We start from the raw sequence: 26,687 nt of genomic DNA, 5'->3' as shown, positions 1-26,687 counted from the left end.
GACAAATGGGGAACTCCAGCCATAGACCTTTTTGCCACCAAGCAGAACAGGAAGGTTCCACGATTTTGCTCTCTGAACCCCAGGGAGCAACCGTACGAGGTAGACGCCCTAGCGACATAGTGGGATTTCGACCTAGCGTAAGCCCTTCCCCCGTTAGTACTACTTTCAACAGTCCTGCAAAAGATCAGGGACAACAAAGCGAGAGTCATTCTAATTGCTCCCTTCTGGCCAAAGAGACATGTTTCTTTTTGGCTAACTCAAATGTCGATTACCAGTCCGTGGGTCCTTCCAAAAATCCCGGATCTCCTATCCCAGGGACCAGCATTCCATCCTCCGACAGGCACATTACACCTGACGGCCTGGCATTTGAAAGGGCATTACTGAGTAGCAAGGGTTTTTCCCCAAACTTAGTTTCCACCTTATTGCGCTGTAGGAAACCGGTGACCACAAATATTTATTGTAGAACCTGGAAAAAGTTTTTATCATCTACGAGTGCTAGTGTCACAGGAGAGGTACCAATAAGTTCGATTCTAGAGTTTCTACAGAAAGGCTTAGAACGAGGATTGTCGGTTAGTACACTCAAAGTACAGATTTCCGCATTAGCAGCTCCATATAATTATGATATCGCAGGGAACCAATGGGTGGCTAGGTTTATTAAAGCCAGTTCACGTCAGAGACCTAAGCGTGTGGTAGCCCTTCCTCCTTGGGACCTTAACTTTGTATTAGCAGCCCTGACAGGTCCCCCGTTCAAACCATTAGACCCTATTTCTGTAAAATGCCTATCACTTAAAACCGTCCTTTTGGTAGCCCTAACTTCGGCACGTAGGGTCAGCGACATTCAGTCCCTATCAATCGACCCTCCCTTCACTTAGATCTTGGAAGACAGGGTAGTTTTGAGACCGGACTCGGCGTACCTTCCAAAGGTCGTATCCAGGTTTCATACTTCCCAGGAGATTGTACTGCCGTCCTTTTGTGATAAACCAAAACATAATGAGGAGAAGAGATGGCATTGTCTGGATGTGCATCGCTGTCTGATTCAATACCTTCTAGTCACTAGTTCCTGGAGGAAAGATAAATCCATATTTGTCTCCTTTCAGGATAGTCAGAAGGGGGCTAGAGCCCCAAAGTCCACTTTAACAAGGTGGATCAGGGACGCGATTGCCTTAGTTACTTTTCTAGTGGTAGAGAGGTACCTGTGGGCCTGAAGGCTCATTCCACAAGGTCGGTGGCATCTTCTTTGGCTGAATGAGCAGATGTCTCCATTGAGCAGATCTGCAAGGCGTCTACGTGGTCGGCACCCTTAACCTTCTACAAGTATTGTAGGTTGGATCTCTCCTTTTCCGACATCCCCTTTGGGAGATGGGTTCTGCAGGCTTTAGTCCCTCCCTAGCGTTTTCTTCGCTGTAATTCTCTCGTGGTGCCATCATAGGGTGAGGGGAAAATACGGTAATTACTTACTGGTAATGTGTTTTTTCTGAACCCATGACGGCACCCTTATATTCCCTCCCTGCACTGGGTGGTGTTCTTGTTAATTCACCTTCCTTTTCTTCACACAGACGTATTCCGGTGGTAGCCTTATGTCATATTAACCTTTTCCATTGGAGGTCCATTCATGCTCTGTAATCAACTGATGCGGGGAGAGGTACCGCTTATTTTATCCTGTAGGTTTCCTGTCCTTGAACGGCAGATCCTCTCTCGTGGTGCCGTCATGGGTTTAGAAAAAAACACATTACCAGTAAGTAATAGCGTATTTCTGATGAGTTCAAATGTAATCCCCGATGGGGATTAAAAGGGCCTTAGTCCATTACTTCTCAGAATAACTTTTATCCTTATATCCATTTTTCACAAGTGGATAACCCAAATTTATCTTCTCCATGTAGCTGCTTGGCAGGAAAGTTATTGCATTATTTCTGCTTATAGAAACTGCTTTTAATGCAAATTTACTCCAAAGTGATGTACGTAGCACAGGCGAGCATGCGTTGGCTTCTCCTCTGTCCTGTCTGAAACCCCAGGCATGATCAGCGAACACATCAGTTAAAGGGACCGTCTCCAGATTTGTCCCCTATAAGCTGCGGCCACCAGTGAGCTCTTATATATAGCATTTTATAATACTGTATATAAGAGCTCAGGCCACTCTGTATAACATAAATCTTTTATAATACTCACCTAGGGGGCGGTCTGGTCCGATGAGTGTCACTGCTCTCTGGTCTGGTGCCTCCTCTCTGCAGCGATTGCTGTCCTCCTTCTATCCCGCCCAGCGTGCATAACACGATCAACGTCACCCACGCTGGCCAGCATTGCCGTCCTGCGCAGGCACACTAATCTGCAGGGAAATCAAAGTGATGTAATGCGCAGGTGTGAGGAAAGGTTAAAGACCGCATGCACACTACAATTCGTTAATCTGCCCTCAGCAGGGCAGATGACAGTGCGCCTGCCCAGGACCGCTATGCTAGCTTGTGTGGATTAGGACATCCACATCGATCGCGTTATCTACACTGGGTGGGATAGAAGGAAGATGGCGATCACTGCAGAGAGGAGGCGCCAGACTAGAGAGCAGCGACACCCGTCTGACCGGAGAGCAGCGACACCCGTCTGACCGGAGAGCAGCGACACCCGTCTGACCGGAGAGCAGCGACACCCGTCTGACCGGAGAGCAGCGACACCCGTCTGACCGGAGAGCAGCGACACCCGTCTGACCGGAGAGCAGCGACACCCGTCTGACCGGAGAGCAGCGACACCCGTCTGACCGGAGAGCAGCGACACCCGTCTGACCGGAGAGCAGCGACACCCGTCTGACCGGAGAGCAGCGACACCCGTCTGACCGGACCGCCCCCTAGGTGAGTATAATAAAGTGATTTTTACATTATACAGAGCGGCCTGGGCTCTTATATACAGCATGTTAGAACGCTGTATATAAGAGCCCACTGGTGGTGTCCGCAGCTTATAGGGGACAAATCTGGTGACCGGTTCCCCTTTACATTGCACGATTATACGGTTTCAAGGTTCTGTCGTCTCCAATATTAATGCAGTCCGTGAAGGCTTCCAATCACCCGACAACGTGCTTGTTTGTGGGATGAGCCGCTCTTCTGTGTTGCACACATACTCGGCAGCTCGTGGTTCTGTGTAAACGGCTCCCAGTGCCTAGAACTATGGCCGCCTATGTGCACTAAGCAATCTACTACTGAGCATTAAGCGTGTCTCTGAAGCGGGGGTTCGGCGGATGAATACTGGTAATTAAATGACCGCCAGCCTTACCAACATGTTGGCTAGTGTCATCATGTAGTGTAAATGGACCTGTAGTCTCAATTTGAGCTTACGGGAACCGAGAAGACAGTTGTCATCTTTTTCTTTGCCATAATGTTTGCATAAGCGATTTGCAGAAAGTTTTGTGGATGGACACTCAAGGCCGGCCATACACATAAGATACTGAATTGACCAATGCAATAGAGCCCCAACACTACGCCAAAGTATTTCTCTACGTTGGGGTCCCTAGCTTGTGTGTGTCCTCTCATGCAGTTAAAAAACTTAACCATGTATGGGAAGCTGAGACCCAGGCTATTTATGCGTATGATATGGATTGGCAATAGGTGTGTGGGGAGGGTTCACAAACGAAAAAATACTAACAAATAGGAATAACGTTTGGAACACCATTCTAAGTCTGAACTGGGTGCAAAAACCTAAAAATACATCACTATGGGGAGATAAGGTATGCACACCAGTGACTATGTAAGGGGAATACATGGAATAGCAGAAACTGCTGTGTGAATACTGACTTGAAAAATCCAATAGCTATGTGTAAGAGTGAAAATGTGAAAAATGGAATCTGCATTGATCAATTCAGTAGCTAAATTTCTCTTGATTCATATGTTCATGGCAGTAATGCAGATTCTGTTTTTCACATTTTCACTCTTGCATATAGCTATTGGATTTTTCAAGTCAGTATTCACACAGCAGTTTCTGCTTTTCATGTATTCCCCTTACATAGTCACTGGTGTGCATACCTTATCTCCCCATAGTGATGTTTTTTTAGGTTTTTGCACCCAGTTCAGACTTAGAATGGTGTTCCAAACGTTATTCCTTATTATACACATAAGATGGCTGTCTGCCGAATGATGCATTGGCCGATCGTTCATCTGACCGCTATCTCAGCCGACGCTCCCATACACAGCAGTGCTCATTCTTCGGAGTGCTCCTGTGTTCTCTACGAGAGAGCTGCCGTCTGACACGGCAATGCGTGATCGACATCGCGGTCTACCATCAGGCTGCCGGCACCACCGCGCTATTAGATTAGATTAGAGGTTCACCCGACCTTAGTCTATTGGTGTTCTCTTATTAATTTCAAGGTCTCCCATAACTGCAGGGAGATGATAATCTCTGAAATGATCATGTTTTTGTTGCAGGATCGAGCAGAGAGTCTGATGCTGAAAGTTCTCATCGGTTTTAAAGCCACCGAGATCGAGAAGGCCGTGCAGTCTCTGGATAAGAACGGCGTGGATCTGTTAATGAAATATATCTATAAAGGCTTCGAGAGCCCGTCTGACAACAGCAGTGCTGTGCTATTGCAGTGGCATGAGAAGGTAAGCGCCTGAAGCTAAAGCCACGCAGGTCCCACCGGGGCCAGAATGTGTCCTTGTGGCCTCCCTCTGGTTCTATCTGTATAGGGAACATCTTTACTAAACAGCGGGCCACCACAAAAAAAATATATAATGCACGGTATTATATATGACTATAGAATAAGTTGTTTGTGCTTTTCCCAGAATTTAGAGATAAAAAATTACCGTATTTTTTTCCCCCTTCACCACGACAACGTCACCAGAGAGATCGGTCCGCCCATCTTGGGACCGGAAACCAGTGAAATATAAGTGCGGCTCTTCTCTCCCTCATCAGTTGTGGTTTCCTGTCCCAGGGTGGGAGACCCAGAAGAGCTGTGGCGGGGCTGCAGTGAAGGACGGCATATCCCGGGGGTTGGGGCAGAAGCAGGACTATCTGTGTCCACGACATTAACCCTGGAAGCATCCCGAGTGGGGTCTTTTTTTTTTTTTTTTTTTTCCCCTGGGGATGGAACACGGGTGGGTTTTTTCCCCCTGCACTTATCTTTTTTGTTTTTTTTTTTCATATCTGCTCAGCGTCTGGTGACTGGCCCTGCAGTATATGCCACAGGATGGAGGTCAGCTGCCTTCCTGTTCCGCGGTCGGCGGCTGTCCCTGCAGGAATCGCCATTCCTTCCTCTGGGCTGTGTCTCTGCCCGGCGGCTGTCTCTGCAGAGATCGCCCCTCCATCCTCCAGGTCTGTGCCCCTGCTTGGTGCCCAGCGACTGACCCTGCGGGTTGAGCACGGCGAAGCAGGAAGAATTCCCCCGCAGTCTGGTTCCAGGTACAGTGACGTCAGCGGAACCGGAAGTCGCCTCTGCGCATGCGCAGTAGGCGGCAAGATGTTGCTGCCACCGCTTACTTCCTCCCTGAAGGTGCCTCAGTAGAAATCCATAGAACAGCGTGAGCAGCAACCACAGAAGCGGTTACAGCATCGTGGGAGCGGTGGTAGTCACTCCAGTGAGGGACGACCTGACCAAAGGTCGACGGCTTCATGCAGAAGTCCCCAGAGAACCACTCGTTCTACTGACCCGGTACCGTATGGACGGCGGTGGGTAAGTGACCTCCGGTTTTTGCTATTCCCATTAATGGGAAGTTCCCTTCTCTTCTCCGCCGTATCCTTAGGATAAACCTAGGAAGAGGTCAGAGAAAACTAAGAACAGGGAATGTCCCTTGTGCATATCCCCGTTGCCCTCTGACAGCCAGAAGAGATTGTGTAGCATCTGTATCCAGAGGACTATAGCAAAAGAGGCACCAGACATAGCCACCAGCTTTAAAGAAGTCATAAGAGCGGAGGTCAGGAAGTCCCTGAAAGGGTTCTCTGCCGGTCATTCCTAGCACCTCCGGGAAGTCCAGTGTGCAGGACCGAGAGTCGGGAGAGACCTCAGACTCGGTGTCCGGTTCCTCCTCATCTGCTTCATCCTCAGAGGAAGATGTGGGGAGCTGACAGTGTTGCTACCACTGAGGTTAATTACCTAGTGAAGGCTGTCAGATCTACAATGGGGTTGGTGGAGACAAAGGGTCCAGAGACTATCTGTTCGGCACCATAGCTTCAGAAAGAAGAGGTTTGCTAAAAGGAAGCAGCCCATATCCCAAGAAAGGTGGAAAGACAACAGATGGAAGCGATTAGGCTTCATGTTTGGCCCTTTTACTCACGGTTGATGCCTCCATCCCGGTAGGAGGTAGGCTGTCCTCCTTTTTATCCCGCATGGTGCCATATCTCTTCCAGTGACTGGATTCTGGGGATTGTTAAAGAGGGGTTAAAACTACAGTTCCATTTGACCCCCATGGGGTCATTAATCATTACATCGCTCGGCAGGTCGGTAGAGAAACAGCTCGCTTTGGGTTTTATTCTCCGCTGTTTCTCGTAAGAAAGCCAGGCGGATCGTGGTATATCATTGTATCAAAATGGAGTCGGTGAAGTTGGCACCCTGCTGCTGTTTACAGGGTGTTTCATGGCGGGTCTGGATCTTAGGGATGCATATTATCATACCCAATTCACGCTTCGCATCAGAAGTTCCTCAGAGTTCCTCAGAGTAGCCCTATCAGAGGAGTAGTAAAATACTTCCAATTCAGAGCCCTTCTCTTCTGGTTGGCCATGGCTCCAAGGGTCTTCCCGAAAGGGTGGCGGAGGTGAGGGCTCACATTTGCGAGCAGGAGATCCTCATTGTTTCCATATTTGGATAATTTCCTGATTGTGGGGACTTCCGAGGAACACTGCAGGTCCCAGATTCGGTCAGTGTTTTATTCTTCAAAATCTCGGATGGATTTTGAACCTCGAAAAATCAACGCTGCAGCCCTCCAGGACTCTTATTCTCAACTCTGCCACCTACCCCAGGAGAAAGTCTCGTTTCTCAGGGCACGGCTCTCCTATGTCATCGCAAACCCCGTTATCACTCTGAGGGGCCATGTCACTCCTAGGGTCCCTGGTGACGTGTATCTCTGCGGTTCCCTGGGCACAATTTCATACCAGTGTACTTCAGGGGGAGGCTTTGAGAGCACAAAGACTATTGAGAGGGTGTTTGGACAGATACATCACTCTTCTTCTCATGTTCTCCTTCCCTCTGCTGGTGGCTACAGGTTCGGAACCTGTCGGTTGGAGTTCTTTGGTCACTTCCACCTTCAGATATCTTCACGCAAAGCACACTAAGATGGGAGATCTCTAGGGATGATCGAATACTTCAAATATTCGGCTTCGCGAATATTTTCTGAATAGGTCGCCGCTATTCTACTATTCGCGAATATTCGATGCGCAATGTAAGTCTATGAGACATCCGAATAACAACTATACGGAACTATTCGGGCTTCCCATAGACTTACATTGTACATCGAATATTCGCATAGCGATGACCTATTTGGAAAATATTCGCGAAGCCGAATATTTGAGGTATTCGATCCCTAGAGATCTTCCTCCCTCTTGGGGGTAACAAACAAGATTTCTCCCTGGCACAAGTCCTTCTTTCCTCTCACAGCAATTCACATATGGGGGGTGGACGATGTCACAGCCGACTTCCTCAGCAGGAGTCAGGTGCGTCCGGGAGAATGGTGTCTGCACGAAGAGGTATTCAAAATCACACACCACCAGTGTATAAAAATAAAAAATAATTTTTATACACTAATTTTTATACACTGGTGGTGTGTGATTTAAAAATTTTTAAGATCTCAATAAAAATATTTTGTATGGGAATAAGTGTTAAATTTCTATGAACATAGTATTCCCTGGACCTGGAGTTAGTAAATATATACGAAGAGGTATTCAACCAGATAGTACGTCTTTGGGGGTCCCCTATTATGGATCTCTTTACGACAATTCAAACAGTGAAGTAAGCCAGTTCTGTTCCCACAATCCTCAAGTCAGAACCTGGGCGGTGGACGCTTTTCAGATTCATGGGGATCAGGCCTCCTTACGCATTCCCGCCCCTGATTTTGCTGCTGGCAGTTTTGAAAAAAGCCCGGGTGGACAGAGCAAGATTGCTCCTCACAGCTCCCTTCTGGCCCAGTAGGCCGTGGTTTTACTGGCTCCAGAGGATGTCAAATTTCAGACCCTTGGATCCTCCGGGAGAAACCAGATCTCCTCTTCCAGGATATCATTTACGCAGGGGTGTGGCGATACTTCATGTCCTTTCCGGTGGGAGTCCAGTGGGTGAGCCCCCGGTAGAGGATATTCTAGAATTGTTCAGAGGAGTCTAGATTGAGGCTATCAGTAAGCACCTTGAAGGTATAGTTCAGTTTTGGAAGGAAATCGTTGGGTGAACAGGTTAATCTCCTCTTGTCAGAGAGCTAAACCGATTCCCTGTTTAAATTGTTTCCCTGGGAGCTCAATCTAGTTCTGGATTCCTTGACAGGGCCCCCCTTTTGAACCATTTCACAATCTACTATTAGGTCCCTGACTCTAAAGGTTGCCCTGCTAGTGATCCTAGCGTCTGCTCGCAGGGTTAGTGATCTTCAGGCCTTTTCTGTAAGTCCCCCTTATACTCAGGGGGGTTTTTTTGAGGACCGGGTGCTCCTTCTTACCGACCCTGCCTATTTGCCCAAAGTGGCGAGGTCTTTCATCGATCACAGGAAATTGTGCTCCCCTCCTTCTGCCCGGCTCCTGGGAATCCCAAGGAGGAGAGATTGCATGCGCTAGACGTTACGAGGGCTTTACGGCATTACATAGGTCACCAGGTCTTGGAGAAAGAGCCAGCCATTATTCCTTTGTTTCCACGGTTCTAAAATGGGAAGTTCAGCCTCTAAAGGAACTACAGCAGATGGGTCAAGGAAGCAATTAAGGCAGCTTATTTAGCCCAGGACAGGCCGTTTCCGCAGGGTATTACAACTCCTTCTACCAGAGCAGTGACAACTTCCTGGGCCGAGAGAGCGGATGTGCCTTTGGAGCTTAATCTGTAAGGCAGCAACCTAATCCTCTCCTACGACCTTTTTTAATCACTTTCGATTAAACTTATTTTGGTAGAAGGGTGCTACATGCTGTTGTCCTTCCCTGATTTTGTTTGTCTTCCGAATCTCTCTGGTGGCGCTGTCGTGATGAAGGAAAAAATCTTAAATTACTTACCGGTAATGATTTTTTCCAGAAGCCACGACAGCGCTACTGCTTCCCACCACCTTTCAATCTTTCACCCTTCAGGGCTCTTGGTATCCACGATCCAACGGGTCTAGTTATTTTGCGGTGAAGGTGATGGTATTGTTGTTGTTGTATTTATCATGTTTCTGGTACTCCTCTTTGTGCTCTGAACCAAACTGATGAGGGAGAGAGCAGCCGCCCTTATATTACAGTGGGTTTCCTGTCCTAAGATGGGCAGACCTATCTCTCTGGTGGCGCTGTTGTGGCTTCTGGAAAAAATCATTACCGGTAAGTAATTTACAAATTTTTGACTAGAAGAAGCACCAGAGCATAAGACATACCTAACTTTCAAAAGAGGAAAAAAAAATTGAAGCAAAAAATATGGTCATGATTCATTGTTATGTGCTGACACTGTTATGGGGACTAATGTCCCCCAATTCTGTACTAATGTCCCATATCCTGGGCCTCTTGCAGGTCTATACATTATGTCCCCAATTCTGGTGTATATGTCCTGTATCATGGGCCAATCCTGGTATATATGCCTCCCATTATGCTGAGCACAAAAAACTAAATTATTATAGTAAACTCCCCTCCTCTCCCCAGTGAGTGGTGTTCCCTTCTGATGGCAGCAACTGACTTCAGCGTGTATGCAACGGGCAGCACATGGCAGCAATGCCATACGACCCCAGTCCCATGCATCAGTTGCTGGCTCATCCAAAATGAATATTCACTGCTCCCCACACCCAGGGCTATGGGTGTGGAGAGCAGAAAGTATTCCTTTTTTTTTTTAATAACAGACACATGATCACCCCAGCTGCTCCAGGAAGGCAGCGGCTGGGGCAAACTCTTGTGCCTGCTATTAAAGTAAATGAATATTCACTGCTCGCCACGCCCATAATCCAGTATACCTCTTTGCACTGAAGCTGGAGCCGAGACGAGAGTGGGATTATAGGCGTGGGGAGCAGGGAATATTCCATTCCTTTAATATCGAGCACATGTCTTAAGTCCAGATGCTGCTGCAGCCTGCTTCTGCCTCCTGTGACCCCACCACCGCCCCCCCACAACCACCAGTAAGCTAGGTACATCTGCACTTTAAAATGCACCCCCACTTTTCCCCCAAATTTGGGTGGAAAAATTGCATGTTATAGTGTAAAAAATAGGGTACATTTTATTTTCTAGCTTTTGCCATGAGAAAACGTTTGGAAGTTAGTGCAGTGCATAAGAGGTTAATATAATTGCATTTTCAGGGATCCACTTCACTTCCAATCGGCTTGTTAAGCCACCATTTGTTTGATAACCACCTTAAAGAGAGATTCCACCAGTGAAGATCTTTTTTTGTTTGTTTTTTTTATTTACAGAATCTTTTTGCATGCTATAAAATGTTAAAAGAAAGTATAGTCCTCTTCCTAAGTCCCAGCTTTCCTCCTACACTGCTGCATGGGTTCCTCACACATTTCTGTACTTCCTCTTAGATCCCAATGAACATGTGAGCGCTGCAGCCAATCACTTGCTGCAGTGGTGATTAACACTAGCAATGAGTGAGCACAACCATGCTCGGGTGTTCGGCATTCGTAACGAGTAGTTGGACTCTCGGACGGGCTTGACTCGTTTACCGAGTATAATGGAAGTGAATGGGGGACGCGAGCATTTTGCTGTAAGATCTTCCGGAAAAATGATCAAGTTCTCCATTGACTTCCATTATACTTTGTACACGAATCGTGCTTGTTTGAGCATCCAGTTGCTTGTTATGAGTGCCGAGTATAGTAGTGCTCGCTTATCACTACTAGGGACAATGATTGCCTGCAGCGGTTGCATGGCCAGAACACTATGTACAGGGGACTGTTGAGGGATCTGCACTGGAAGAGGAGCATTGAAGAATAGTATATACGGGGCCCTTTCGTTGCGATCAGTTTTCTGACATGCCGGAAGCCTAGAAGACGCCACCTTTCCTTTCAGCTCATGAATAATGTGATCCACGGGATTCGGGATTCTCTGCTCGTTGTGTGTATATGATGTCGCTCGTATCGTGAATGTTTATTTTATTGTTCATGGTTCTGTTGTAATATTTTTGTTTTGGGTTTTTTAGATTTAGGTTCCTTTGTTGTATAATAAATTTGAATGATTTGGTCACTCGTGTAAATTACACCGTGATGCCGGCTGTCTCGGGAGCCGGGGTCCACGGTGGCCATTCTTAATTTCCATTATCTACAATCCAATCAAAACTGGATACAACGTGAAAAAGTATCAGCTGCATCACAGAGCTACTAATTGTGTATTCCCTATTTACCCAGGTATTGGGCAGGTATGTCATGCAGCGAAATGACGTTTAAGGCTTGGGCTATCGAGTGACTTTGCCGTACACAAGGTGCACAACCAAAGATCGCTATGTGGCACTGCTACATCGCAGCACAATGAAGGGGAATGGCGGCTCCTACGGTACCTTGTCCAACAAGCCGCAAAAAATCCAACGGGTTGGGATTTTGTAAACTTTATTTCTAGTTTTGTTGTTGTGGTACGCTAGAAGTCGCCAATCCATGGTATTGCGCTGACACATGGCAAACGTTGTCCGCACGATCTGTGTACTCTGAAAGTTGCTGTTTAGCCTCCAACCTAAATAAAATGTCTATATGCAGCCTCTGAATGTATGCTTTGTCTTCTCCGCAGGCTCTGGCAGTAGGTGGAGTGGGCTCTATAGTCCGGGTACTGACGGCCAGGAAGACCGTTTGAATGTTCAGCTGCTTACGATAGAAGAACTGGTGCCAAGACCAAAACTCTGCGCTGCAGCCCCATCCATTACTTTGTTGATGCCCACGTTTCTATTCTCCTTTTTTCTTTCTTCTTCAGCTTTTCATTCTTTTTATACTGTTTTTGAAGTCCGCAGAACATGAGTGTGTGCTGTGAGTGCAGTGCTCTGCTGGCGTGAGTGTATCAGCGTACCCTGCCCTCCTTGAGCTGGGCTCTGTTGCCATCGACCTCCCCATTTCTACCGGTTGCAGTGTTGTCTGCGCCAAATTGAATTGTATAGCGCCTTATAACCTCATTGTTGGCCAGGGCTACTCCTCGCAGCTTGGCTCCTGCGGCCGGCCCTTCCTTCACTCCTGCTGCTGCCACACCTTCCACAACATTAGGAGCAATCTCTCAGGAGTGGCGTTTTTGCAATCTAAGGCTTTTATATCATGGACCAGTTTCCAGAGACCGATCTCGGCCCGCCGGCGTCATGCTGCATGCAGGGTCTGGATTTTGTTACCAATAAACTCCCTCAGGTTCTAGGTGTAAAAAGGGATACATTTATAGAGTAAAAAGATTCACTCTTGCTGCTGTGGCTCTTTGGGTTCCTTTCCTTAACTAACATATGTGGGGTCCGCAGGGTCCTTCCCCTGCCCAGGGCTGAGCTGGTTATCTTGTGGGCTAAATTAGGACGTTTTATGTGAATCATTCAATTCAATGAAAATCTCTGACCAGGGACCAAATTTAGCAAGGCATGGGTCAGGGGTAATATCTGGCACCCCATCTCTGCCCGTGCTCAGATTGGCAAGAATGCATCTGGCACTTATGTGAAGAGCTGCGAACATGTTGGAATGTGCAAAAGGAAGGTGTCCGGTAATATTACCTGTTATACTCCACCCTCCATACATTTGGTCCCTGGACTAAAGGATCCATATATCATCATTCATTAGGTTTCTTGCCTTAAAGACGACCAACCACCAGGATTTTCCTATATAAACTAAAGTTAGTGCTATACTGGCGCTATCAGGCTGATTCTATACATACAGTGCTATACTGGCGCTATCAGGCTGATACTATACATACAGTGCTATACTGGAGCTATCAGGCTGATTCTATACATACAGTGCTATACTGGCGCTATCAGGCTGATACTATACATACAGTGCTATACTGGCACTATCAGGCTGATTCTATACATACAGTGCTATACTGGCGCTATCAGGCTGAGTCTATACATACAGTGCTATACTGGCGCTATCGGGCTGATTCTATACATACAGTGCTATACTGGTGCTATCAGGCTGATTCTATACATACAGTGCTATACTGGCACTATCAGGCTGATTCTATACATACAGTGCTATACTGGCGCTATCAGGCTGATTCTATACATACAGTGCTATACTGGCACTATCAGGCTGATTCTATACATACAGTGCTATACTGGCACTGTCAGGCTGATTCTATACATACAGTGCTATACTGGCGCTATCAGGCTGATTCTATACATACAGTGCTATACTGGCACTATCAGGCTGATTCTATACATACAGTATTATACTGGCACTATCAGGCTGAGTCTATACATACAGTGCTATACTGGCACTATCAGGCTGAGTCTATACATACAGTGCTATACTGGCACTATCAGGCTGATTCTATGCATACAGTGCTATACTGGCGCTATCAGGCTGATTCTATACATACAGTGCTATACTGGCGCTATCAGGCTGATTCTATACATACAGTGCTATACTGGCGCTATCAGGCTGATTCTATACATACAGTGCTATACTGGCACTATCAGGCTGATTCTATACATACAGTGCTATACTGGCGCTATCAGGCTGATTCTATACATACAGTGCTATACTGGCGCTATCAGGCTGATTCTATACATACAGTGCTATACTGGCGCTATCAGGCTGATTCTATACATACAGTGCTATACTGGCGCTATCAGGCTGATTCTATACATACAGTGCTATACTGGCGCTATCAGGCTGATTCTATACATACAGTGCTATACTGGCGCTATCAGGCTGATTCTATACATACAGTGCTATACTGGCGCTATCAGGCTGATTCTATACATACAGTGCTATACTGGCGCTATCAGGCTGATTCTATACATACAGTGCTATACTGGCGCTATCAGGCTGAGTCTATACATACAGTGCTATACTGGCGCTATCGGGCTGATTCTATACATACAGTGCTATATTGGTGCTATCAGGCTGATTCTATACATACAGTGCTATACTGGCACTATCAGGCTGAGTCTATACATACAGTGCTATACTGGCGCTATCAGGCTGATTCTATACATACAGTGCTATACTGGCGCTATCAGGCTGATTCTATACATACAGTGCTATACTGGCGCTATCAGGCTGATTCTATACATACAGTGCTATACTGGCACTATCAGGCTGATTCTATACATACAGTGCTATACTGGCGCTATCAGGCTGAGTATATACATACAGTGCTATACTGGCGCTATCGGGCTGATTCTATACATACAGTGCTATATTGGTGCTATCAGGCTGATTCTATACATACAGTGCTATACTGGCACTATCAGGCTGATTCTATACATACAGTGCTATACTGGCGCTATCAGGCTGATTCTATACATACAGTGCTATACTGGCGCTATCAGGCTGATTATATACATACAGTGCTATACTGGCACTATCAGGCTGATTCTATACATACAGTGCTATACTGGCACTATCAGGCTGATTCTATACATACAGTGCTATACTGGCACTATCAGGCTGATTCTATACATACAGTGCTATACTGGCACTATCAGGCTGATTCTATACATACAGTGCTATACTGGCACTATCAGGCTGATTCTATACATACAGTGCTATACTGGCGCTATCAGGCTGATTCTATACATACAGTGCTATACTGCACTATCAGGCTGACTATACATACAGTGCTATACTGGCGCTATCAGGCTGACTCTATACATACAGTGTTATACTGGCGCTATCAGGCTGATTCTATACATACAGTGCTATACTGGCGCTATCAGGCTGATTCTATACATACAGTGCTGTACTGGCGCTATCAGGCTGATTCTATACATACAGTGCTATACTGGCACTATCAGGCTGATTCTATACATACAGTGCTATACTGGCACTATCAGGCTGATTCTATACATACAGTGCTATACTGGCGCTATCAGGCTGATTCTATACATACAGTGCTATACTGGCGCTATCAGGCTGATTCTATACATACAGTGCTATACTGGCACTATCAGGCTGATTCTATACATACAGTGCTATACTGGCACTATCAGGCTGATTCTATACATACAGTGCTATACTGGCACTATCAGGCTGATTCTATACATACAGTGTATTCATAGACTCAGCCTGATGGTACCAGTATAGCACTGTATGTATAGAATCAGCCTGATAGTGCCAGTATAGCACTGTATGTATAGAATCAGCCTGATAGCGCCAGTATAGCACTGTATGTATAGAATCAGCCTGATAGCGCCAGTATAGCACTGTATGTATAGAATCAGCCTGATAGTGCCAGTATAGCACTGTATGTATAGAATCAGCCTGATAGCGCCAGTATAGCACTGTATGTATAGAATCAGCCTGATAGTGCCAGTATAGCACTGTATGTATAGAATCAGCCTGATAGCGCTAGTATAGCACTGTATGTATAGAATCAGCCTGATAGTGCCAGTATAGCACTGTATGCATAGAATCAGCCTGATAGCGCCAGTATAGCACTGTATGTATAGAATCAGCCTGATAGCGCCAGTATAGCACTGTATGTATAGAATCAGCCTGATAGCGCTAGTATAGCACTGTATGTATAGAATCAGCGTGATAGCGCCAGTATAGCACTGTATGTATAGAATCAGCCTGATAGCGCTAGTATAGTACTGTATGTATAGAATCAGCCTGATAGCGCCAGTATAGCACTGTATGTATAGAATCAGCCTGATAGCGCCAGTATAGCACTGTATGTATAGAATCAGCCTGATAGTGCCAGTATAGCACTGTATGTATAGAATCAGCCTGATAGCGCCAGTATAGCACTGTATGTATAGAATCAGCCTGATAGTGCCAGTATAGCACTGTATGTATAGAATCAGCCTGATAGCGCTAGTATAGCACTGTATGTATAGAATCAGCCTGATAGTGCCAGTATAGCACTGTATGCATAGAATCAGCCTGATAGCGCCAGTATAGCACTGTATGTATAGAATCAGCCTGATAGCGCCAGTATAGCACTGTATGTATAGAATCAGCCTGATAGCGCTAGTATAGCACTGTATGTATAGAATCAGCTTGATAGCGCTAGTATAGCACTGTATGTATAGAATCAGCGTGATAGCGCTAGTATAGCACTGTATGTATAGAATCAGCCTGATAGCGCCAGTATAGCACTGTATGTATAGAATCAGCGTGATAGCGCCAGTATAGCGCTGTATGTATAGAATCAGCCTGATAGTGCCAGTATAGCACTGTATGTATAGAATCAGCCTGATAGCGCCAGTATAGCACTGTATGTATAGAATCAGCCTGATAGCGCTAGTATAGCATTGTATGTATAGAATCAGCCTGATAGTGCCAGTATAGCACTGTATGTATAGAATCAGCCTGATAGTGCCAGTATAGCGCTGTATGTATAGAATCAGCCTGATAGCGCTAGTATAGCACTGTATGTATAGAATCAGCCTGATAGTGCCAGTATAGCACTGTATATATAGAATCAGCCTGATAGTGCCAGTATAGCACTGTATGTATAGAATCAGCCTGATAGCGCCAGTATAGCGCTGTATGTATAGAATCAGCCTGATAGTGCCAGTATAGCACTGTATGTATAGAATCAGCCTGATAGCGCCAGTATAGCACTGTATGTATAGAATCAGCCTGATAGCGCTAGTATAGCACTGTATGTATAGAATCAGCCTGATAGCGCCAGTATAGCCCTGGCTTTAGTTTATATAGGAAAATCCTGGTGGTTGGTCCTCTTTAAGTGTGGGCGAGAGGTGCTCTTTAAAGTGACAATGCACAGAAATTTGCTTTTGCAGCGACATGTAGACATGGTTATAGCCTAGATCAGATTCTTCTGGGGACCTGGAGATGACTTGCATTGCTGACCAGTTGTGACCACACAAGCTTTCTGTACGCCGTGCATAACAGGCATTATAAGCTGTCTGGCAGTCCCATGGACCAAGCCACCGAATAACTGTGTCTGGGAGCCGACTCTTAAGTAGCTGGATTTGAGATACGGGCCTTTAAAGGGGTTCTCTGCCTCCAAGGACATTTTTTTTTATTCTTCACTTAAATGCATTTATTTGGGGTTAAAAAATAATTTTTGCAATTCCATTTCATTAAAACTGTTGCAGTTTTTGCTTTTAAAGATGCTTTTGTTTCTTTGCACATTCAACTTTGATGTGTTCTGTGCTCATAAATTAGCTGATTGAAGCGAAGACACGAATTAGACGCTGCCATAGACGTCAGAATGAGCTCACTGATGGATTCTCAGTTTAGCCATTCTGCAGCCAGCAATAGACAGTGCAACGCAAAGGCTAGAGAAGGCAAGCGGTACAGGGTTTTTTTTATGAAATCCATTGATAAAAATATTTTTAGCGCTAAATACACATGCATCTAAGAAAGGAAAAAAAAATTGCCTCCAAATGTGTAGAAGCCCCTTTAAGTCTACCTTCAGGAGGCAGCTCTATATAGTACTGTTGAATGTTGTGTATTTTAATTTTTTTTTTTTACCATAGAAACCCAAAATTACAAAAGTACCATTTACTAATGGTGTCAGCGTTGTGATTCCAGTTGCTGGCACGCAGCACAATACTCGCTCGACTCGGCAGCACTTGTAATACTCAGTGGTGAAGTAGAGGTCGGCCGGAGCGTGGCCGGGTATTGACACCTGCCGCTTCTGCACAATGGAATTCTATAAACAGCTGTGCATTGTACAACCAAACCTCACGTGTTGGTGTTTTTTGACAATCTGAAAGTACCCAAGGGCAGGGTTGACTTTCTGGTCTCTGCCGCTCCTTCCGACAGGCTCATGGTTGAAAGGCTCAATGACCGATGCTGGCACAGGGGTCCATGCAGTAATCCCCCCTTCTCTGCAGAGCAGACGATGGGACTCGCCGGTCGCTTCATGGATCAGCAGAGGGCTACCAAGCTGGAAAGCACCTTACAACCACGCACCCACCAGGGTTTGAAGCCTTAATCCAAGATTTGCTAGAGGGCTCTTTAATGTTGACACTTCCATTGAAGGACCTGAAGCACTGACGTAATTAATCTTTGCTATGTTTGTTTGGTTTTTTTTTTTACAAATTAAATATTGATTTGGATTAATAATATGTGTTTTTATTCTATATTACTAGCTATGGGACCCATCCTACGCCAGGGTGTAAATGATTTAGCATCGGGGGGTGACTTTGTGGGTCGGGTCTTTTTTATCTATTTCTCCCATGGCTTCTTTCCTCCCCTTTTATTTAAAATTTGTGCCCCGGCTGCCACAGTCATCCCTATGGCCGACGAGTGCGCAGTGCTATGTTCATGTTGTAATTGAATTCTTCACTAATATTTTGTCAGAGTCAGCGCATGCGCAGACCGCCAACTCCGGCGCCATTTTATTGAAGACACTGTCGGCGAATATCTGAAACTGGTGATATTCATAGAGACAGTATCTTCAATAAAATGGCGCCGGAGTTTGCAGTCTGCGCATGCGCTGACTCCAGTGCTATTTTTTTTTAAGGATTCAACTACCACGTGAACATAGCACTGCGCACATGGCGGCCAAACGGTTCCATCCCGGATTGCGACAGAAGGACACTTTCAGCATTATATACAGTAGTGAATCTATCTATCAATATGGAATATACTGGCAGATAACTGAGAGCAGTAACATGTGGTAGTCGGTGCAGGTAACGTCAGAATTGGCCGCATGTGTGTGGTCTGTTCAGTGACCTCAGCCGGCCTATGCACTGCTGTACCTGTGTTAGGCTGCTTGCACACATCCGGTTTTTCCTGTGCAGCACAATCTGGCGCTTTGCAGAAAAAACGCAACCTTTTTTTTTTGCTGCCGGTTGCGTTTTTTTTGCATAGACTTACATTAGTGCCGTATTGTGCCGCATGGGCTTGCGTTCTGTCCTGTTTTTGCCGCATGCAGCAGATTTAGTCGATGTGGCAGCCGGATGGAACGTTGCCCGGCACGTTTTTTTGTCCGGCAAAAAAAACGCGATTTGCAATGCATGCCTATGGACGCCACATGCTGCGTCCTGCGGCAAAAAAACGCATCCGGCCGCCGCATGTGTTTTTTTTCCACTGCGCATGCTCAGTAGTCTGCCGCAAGCGGCAAAAACCGGACAGGCCGCATGTAAAAAACTTATGCAAAGGAAGAGGTTATGTCGCCGCATCCGTTGCATAGGTTTTAGAGCCGGATTGGCCGGCCCTGCCAAAACGGAGGTGTGAAAGCCGCCTTAGCTGATCCTCCACCTCCTGCTGCACGGGCGTCCTGCTCTGAGACACCACTGCTAGCCTCTTTAAACACCGCACCGAGCAGCCTCCACCGAGACCTCGCGCTCCTCGGTGCAGAAACCCCTGTATCCTGCAATCCCAGCCCCCACAGCCCCATGTCCTGCACCTCAGCGCATCGGTCAGCAGCCTCCACCGAAACCTCGCGCTCCTCGGTGCAGAAGTCAAACCCCAGTATCCTGCAATCCCAGCCCCCACAGCCCCATGTCCTGCACCTCAGCGCATCGGTCAGCAGCCTCCACCGAAACCTCGCGCTCCTCGGTGCAGAAACCCCTGTATCCTGCAATCCCAGCCCCCACAGCCCCATGTCCTGCACCTCAGCGCATCGGTCAGCAGCCTCCACCGAAACCTCGCGCTCCTGAAATCCTAGCCCCGACAGCCCCATGTTCTGCACCTCAGCGCATCGGTCAGCAGCCTCCACCGAAACCTTGCGCTCCTTGGTGCAGAAGTCAAACCCCAGTATCCTGCAATCCCAGCCCCCACAGCCCCATGTCCTGCACCTCAGCGCATCGGTCAGCAGCCTCCACCGAAACCTCGCGCTCCTCGGTGCAGAAGTCAAACCCCAGTATCCTGCAATCCCAGCCCCCACAGCCCCATGTTCTGCACCTCAGCGCATCGGTCAGCAGCCTCCACCGAAACCTCGCGCTCCTGAAATCCTAGCCCCGACAGCCCCATGTTCTGCACCTCAGCGCATCGGTCAGCAGCCTCCACCGAAACCTCGCGCTCCTGAAATCCCAGCCCCGACAGCCCCATGTCCTGCACCTCAGCGCGTTGGTCCGCAGCCTCTGTACAGGGGCAGCCATCTTCAGGTCACATGATGTCTGCACGCTGCTGACATTTCTGGTGTAAATCGGGGGGCTTCGGTAGGTTACAAACCCGTAATTTAGAGATCACATGATCCGAGCACTCACAAAAGCGTGAAAATAATTGCTTTTTAGTAAACAGTGCGGTGACTCCAGTTATGGTTGAAAACGTTTCGGTCTCAATTTCGACCTTCGTCAGTTCAACGTGCTGCGGCATCTGACACTGCATAGATTGGTGGCGCCGACAGGAATGGATACCGCTGTGATTCCTCCACGCCACCAATCTATGTAGTGTCAGATGCCGCAGCACGTTGAACTGACGAAGGTCGAAATTGAGACCGAAACGTTTTCAACCATAACTGGAGTCACCGCACTGTTTACTAAAAAGCAATTATTTTCACTTTTTGTGAGTGCTCGGATCATGTGATCTCGACTTTTGTCGCCATGACGCGTGTGATGTGGGTGGGCGGTGTCTCTCCCCTCCCTTCACATGATGCTAATCTGGGCGGGCGGAGGTAACGGCTGCCGCGTGTGAAGAGCTATGGTGACATGAACCCGGCACTATGCACACACTGGCTCGGATTCAAACAGAAGGATGCGTGCAGCGCGATATAGTGGATAGAAATAGAAGATTATTGGTTACGCTTAGAAAGGGTCAAATTGTCCATAGTAACAAATCAGAGCTCAACTTTCACTTTACCGCAACAGCTTCAATGCTGAAAGCTGCACTCTGTGGTTGCTATAGGCAACCAGAATGATCTTACTGTGAGGCAGTTCTCATAAATGAGGCCCCGGTTATGCAGTGGCTATAGGCAACCAGAATGATCTTACTGTGAGGCAGTTCTTATAAATGAGGCCCCGGTTATGCAGTGGCTATAGGCAACCAGAATGATCTTACTGTGAGGCAGTTCTCATAAATGAAGCCCCTGTTATGCAGTGGCTATAGGCAACCAGAATGATCTTACTGTGAGGCAGTTCTCATAAATGAGGCCCTGGTTATGCAGTGGCTATAGGCAACCAGAATGATCTTACTGTGAGGCAGTTCTCATAAATGAAGCCCCTGGTTATGCAGTGGCTATAGGCAACCAGAATGATCTTACTGTGAGGCAGTTCTCATAAATGAAGCCCCTGTTATGCAGTGGCTATAGGCAACCAGAATGATCTTACTGTGAGGCAGTTCTCATAAATGAGGCCCTGGTTATGCAGTGGCTATAGGCAACCAGAATGATCTTACTGTGAGGCAGTTCTCATAAATGAGGCCCTGGTTATGCAGTGGCTATAGGCAACCAGAATGATCTTACTGTGAGGCAGTTCTCATAAATGAAGCCCCTGTTATGCAGTGGCTATAGGCAACCAGAATGATCTTACTGTGAGGCAGTTCTCATAAATGAGGCCCTGGTTATGCAGTGGCTATAGGCAACCAGAATGATCTTACTGTGAGGCAGTTCTCATAAATGAAGCCCCGGTTATGCAGTGGCTATAGGCAACCAGAATGATCTTACTGTGAGGCAGTTCTTATAAATGAAGCCCCGGTTATGCAGTGGCTATAGGCAACCAGAATGATCTTACTGTGAGGCAGTTCTCATAAATGAAGCCCCGGTTATGCAGTGGCTATAGGCAACCAGAATGATCTTACTGTGAGGCAGTTCTCATAAATGAGGCCCTGGTTATGCGGTGGCTATAGGCAACCAGAATGATCTTACTGTGAGGCAGTTCTCATAAATGAGGCCCCAGTTATGCGGTGGCTATAGGCAACCAGAATGATCTTACTGTGAGGCAGTTCTCATAAATGAAGCCCTGGTTATGTAGTGGCTATAGGCAACCAGAATGATCTTACTGTGAGGCAGTTCTCATAAATGAGGCCCTGGTTATGCAGTGGCTATAGGCAACCAGAATGATCTTACTGTGAGGCAGTTCTCATAAATGAAGCCCCGGTTATGCAGTGGCTATAGGCAACCAGAATGATCTTACTGTGAGGCAGTTCTTATAAATGAAGCCCCGGTTATGCAGTGGCTATAGGCAACCAGAATGATCTTACTGTGAGGCAGTTCTTATAAATGAGACCCCGGTTATGCAGTGGCTATAGGCAACCAGAATGATCTTACTGTGAGGCAGTTCTCATAAATGAAGCCCCGGTTATGCAGTGGCTATAGGCAACCAGAATGATCTTACTGTGAGGCAGTTCTCATAAATGAGGCCCTGGTTATGCGGTGGCTATAGGCAACCAGAATGATCTTACTGTGAGGCAGTTCTCATAAATGAGGCCCCAGTTATGTGGTGGCTATAGGCAACCAGAATGATCCTACTGTGAGGCAGTTCTCATAAATGAAGCCCTGGTTATGAAGTGGCTATAGGCAACCAGAATGATCTTACTGTGAGGCAGTTCTCATAAATGAGGCCCTGGTTATGCGGTGGCTATAGGCAACCAGAATGATCTTACTGTGAGGCAGTTCTCATAAATGAAGCCCCGGTTATGCAGTGGCTATAGGCAACCAGAATGATCTTACTGTGAGGCAGTTCTCATAAATGAGGCCCTGGTTATGCGGTGGCTATAGGCAACCAGAATGATCTTACTGTGAGGCAGTTCTCATAAATGAGGCCCCAGTTATGTGGTGGCTATAGGCAACCAGAATGATCCTACTGTGAGGCAGTTCTCATAAATGAAGCCCTGGTTATGAAGTGGCTATAGGCAACCAGAATGATCTTACTGTGAGGCAGTTCTCATAAATGAGGCCCTGGTTATGCGGTGGCTATAGGCAACCAGAATGATCTTACTGTGAGGCAGTTCTCATAAATGAAGCCCCGGTTATGCAGTGGCTATAGGCAACCAGAATGATCTTACTGTGAGGCAGTTCTCATAAATGAAGCCCCGGTTATGCAGTGGCTATAGGCAACAAGAATGATCTTACTGTGAGGCAGTTCTCATAAATGAAGCCCCGGTTATGCAGTGACTATAGGCAACCAGAATGATCTTACTGTGAGGCAGTTCTCATAAATGAAGCCCCTGTTATGCAGTGGCTATAGGCAACCAGAATGATCTTACTGTGAGGCAGTTCTCATAAATGAAGCCCCGGTTATGCAGTGGCTATAGGCAACCAGAATGATCTTACTGTGAGGCAGTTCTCATAAATGAGGCCCCGGTTATGCAGTGGCTATAGGCAACCAGAATGATCTTACTGTGAGGCAGTTCTCATAAATGAGGCCCCGGTTATGTAGTGGCTATAGGCAACCAGAATGATCTTACTGTGAGGCAGTTCTCATAAATGAGGCCCTGGTTATGCGGTGGCTATAGGCAACCAGAATGATCTTACTGTGAGGCAGTTCTCATAAATGAGGCCCTGGTTATGCAGTGGCTATAGGCAACCAGAATGATCTTACTGTGAGGCAGTTCTCATAAATGAGGCCCTGGTTATGCAGTGGCTATAGGCAACCAGAATGATCTTACTGTGAGGCAGTTCTCATAAATGAAGCCCCGGTTATGCAGTGGCTATAGGCAACCAGAATGATCTTACTGTGAGGCAGTTCTCATAAATGAGGCCCCGGTTATGTAGTGGCTATAGGCAACCAGAATGATCTTACTGTGAGGCAGTTCTCATAAATGAGGCCCCGGTTATGCAGTGGCTATAGGCAACCAGAATGATCTTACTGTGAGGCAGTTCTCATAAATGAGGCCCTGGTTATGCGGTGGCTATAGGCAACCAGAATGATCTTACTGTGAGGCAGTTCTCATAAATGAGGCCCCGGTTATGCAGTGGCTATAGGCAACCAGAATGATCTTACTGTGAGGCAGTTCTCATAAATGAGGCCCTGGTTATGCGGTGGCTATAGGCAACCAGAATGATCTTACTGTGAGGCAGTTCTCATAAATGAGGCCCTGGTTATGCAGTGGCTATAGGCAACCAGAATGATCTTACTGTGAGGCAGTTCTCATAAATGAGGCCCTGGTTATGCGGTGGCTATAGGCAACCAGAATGATCTTACTGTGAGGCAGTTCTCATAAATGAGGCCCTGGTTATGCGGTGGCTATAGGCAACCAGAATGATCTTACTGTGAGGCAGTTCTCATAAATGAGGCCCTGGTTATGCGGTGGCTATAGGCAACCAGAATGATCTTACTGTGAGGCAGTTCTCATAAATGAAGCCCCGGTTATGCAGTGGCTATAGGCAACCAGAATGATCTTACTGTGAGGCAGTTCTCATAAATGAGGCCCTGGTTATGCAGTGGCTATAGGCAACCAGAATGATCTTACTGTGAGGCAGTTCTCATAAATGAGGCCCTGGTTATGCAGTGGCTATAGGCAACCAGAATGATCTTACTGTGAGGCAGTTCTTATAAATGAGGCCCTGGTTATGCAGTGGCTATAGGCAACCAGAATGATCTTACTGTGAGGCAGTTCTCATAAATGAGGCCCTGGTTATGCGGTGGCTATAGGCAACCAGAATGATCTTACTGTGAGGCAGTTCTCATAAATGAGGCCCTGGTTATGCGGTGGCTCACCTGAAGAAAAAAGAAAGGCAAATGAAACTGTTCGATCCCAGCTTTGGTCACTCAAATTATTAGATCCCAGCTTTGGTCAATGAAACGGCCAGATCCCGGCTACAGTCAGAAGGACGCATCAGTATTATATTACAGATAGATACTAAATCATTAGATAATTGGGAACTATAAAGGAGAATCGTGCGGCGGAGATTCTGGAGATTCTGGAGGATTTCCATAACGATGCTCGGATTCCCGATTGACTCGCATTAGGTTTGTTAGTTGTGACAATATTCAGTACGAATAATCTGAACCCGAATATTTCACTATTCACCCCTCACTGCTGATAACCATCATTCAAGCTTCTAGCAACCAAGGTGGGGGGTTTGCACAGATGAGACAGTCGCTCCCCGAAATCAGCGGGATTGGACGACGATCTATTGTGAATGGACGGGTGGTGTTGAGGATAAGGCGCGTTGGGTTTGCACCAGGGGATCCTTTTGTTTTCGGGCAGATAAGCCACTGACTGGATCTCTCATGGAGAATACAGGAGTGATCCACGGGGCTGAGCTTTCCTGTCTGTGGAGCTCGGCAGCCATCTATTGCTCAACCAACCGCCGCTATATATTGTGTGGGGGGCTTTAGGATTTACTTTGCACACAGGTTTTGTGAGGCTCCAAAACACTAAAATAATTGTGAATAAAGGACTAGTTTGTTAAATATCAGAATCCTATAATAAAACTTTTCCACGTTGCACATAGACGGCGTGTGCTATACTGCAACATCGGCCACAAGATCATATAGCAAATAACGATGTAAGAGAAAAGTTACATGCACAGAATGATATCACAGGAAAAGAATAAAATCTCACAGCACATGCAAAATGCAAAGAAGGATGGCGCAGAGGAGCGGGGCACGCTGCAGGGCGGTAGCCTGTACCTATAGGGCGGAATAGCACTACAAATCTGGTAATTCTCATAAAGATAACGTGCTGGGTGCTGGCGGTCTTACTGGTGGGAGCCCGCAGACCCCATGAATGGAACCCTGAAATACATCGAGGGAAATGAGTGGTGGTCATTAGTGATGAGCGGGCACTACCATGCTCGGTACTCGATAGCAGAGTACAGTCATTACATATCTCCTATAGTCCCATACAGTTTGTATGAGGTAATGATGTACATGGATGTCCACTAGTGATGAGCGGGCACTACCATGCTCGGGTGCGCAGTACTGGTAACTAGTGATGAGCGGGCACTACCATGCTCGGGTGCTCAGTACTGGTAACTAGTGATGAGTGGGCACTACCATGCTCGGATGCTCAGTACTGGTAACTAGTGATGAGCGGGCACTACCATGCTCGGGTGCTCAGTACTGGTAACTAGTGATGAGCGGGCACTACCATGCTCGGGTGCTCAGTACTGGTAACTAGTGATGAGCGGGCACTACCATGCTCGGGTGCTCAGTACTGGTAACTAGTGATGAGCGGACACTACCATGCTCGGGTGCTCAGTACTGGTAACTAGTGATGAGCGGGCACTACCATGCTCAGGTGCTCAGTACTGGTAACTAGTGATGAGCGGGCACTACCATGCTCGGGTGCTCTGTACTGGTAACTAGTGATGAGCGGGCACTACCATGCTCGGGTGCTCAGTACTGGTAACTAGTGATGAGCGGACACTACCATGCTCGGGTGCTCAGTACTGGTAACTAGTGATGAGCGGGCACTACCATGCTCGGGTGCTCAGTACTGGTAACTAGTGATGAGCGGGCACTACCATGCTCGGGTGCTCAGTACTGGTAACTAGTGATGAGCGGGCACTACCATGCTCGGGTGCTCAGTACTGGTAACTAGTGATGAGCGGGCACTACCATGCTCGGGAGCTCAGTACTGGCAACTAGTGATGAGCGGGCACTACCATGCTCGGGTGCTCAGTACTGGTAACTAGTGATGAGCGGGCACTACCATGCTCAGGTG

At 47.0% G+C, this 26,687-nt stretch overlaps 1 protein-coding gene across 1 annotated transcript in view; it reads left to right on the top strand.

The window, feature by feature from the left end:
- ARPC5 (actin related protein 2/3 complex subunit 5) overlaps window positions 1-12,463 on the top strand; it is a 35,481-nt gene extending 23,018 nt beyond the window's left edge. Inside the window, exons 3-4 of the mRNA XM_075321238.1 lie at window positions 4,401-4,577; window positions 11,815-12,463. Of these exons, the coding sequence (XP_075177353.1) occupies window positions 4,401-4,577; window positions 11,815-11,877 (240 nt within the window). The 3' untranslated portion in view covers window positions 11,878-12,463. The remainder of the gene's footprint in view (window positions 1-4,400; window positions 4,578-11,814) is intronic.
- The last annotated feature ends 14,224 nt before the right edge of the window (window positions 12,464-26,687 follow it).

This window comes from Anomaloglossus baeobatrachus, chromosome 8 (genome assembly GCF_048569485.1).
Source record: "Anomaloglossus baeobatrachus isolate aAnoBae1 chromosome 8, aAnoBae1.hap1, whole genome shotgun sequence".
In the NCBI taxonomy this organism is placed as follows: domain Eukaryota; kingdom Metazoa; phylum Chordata; class Amphibia; order Anura; family Aromobatidae; genus Anomaloglossus; species Anomaloglossus baeobatrachus.
Note: the sequence above shows the minus strand (reverse complement) of the source record. Positions and strands in the feature narration are given on the sequence as shown.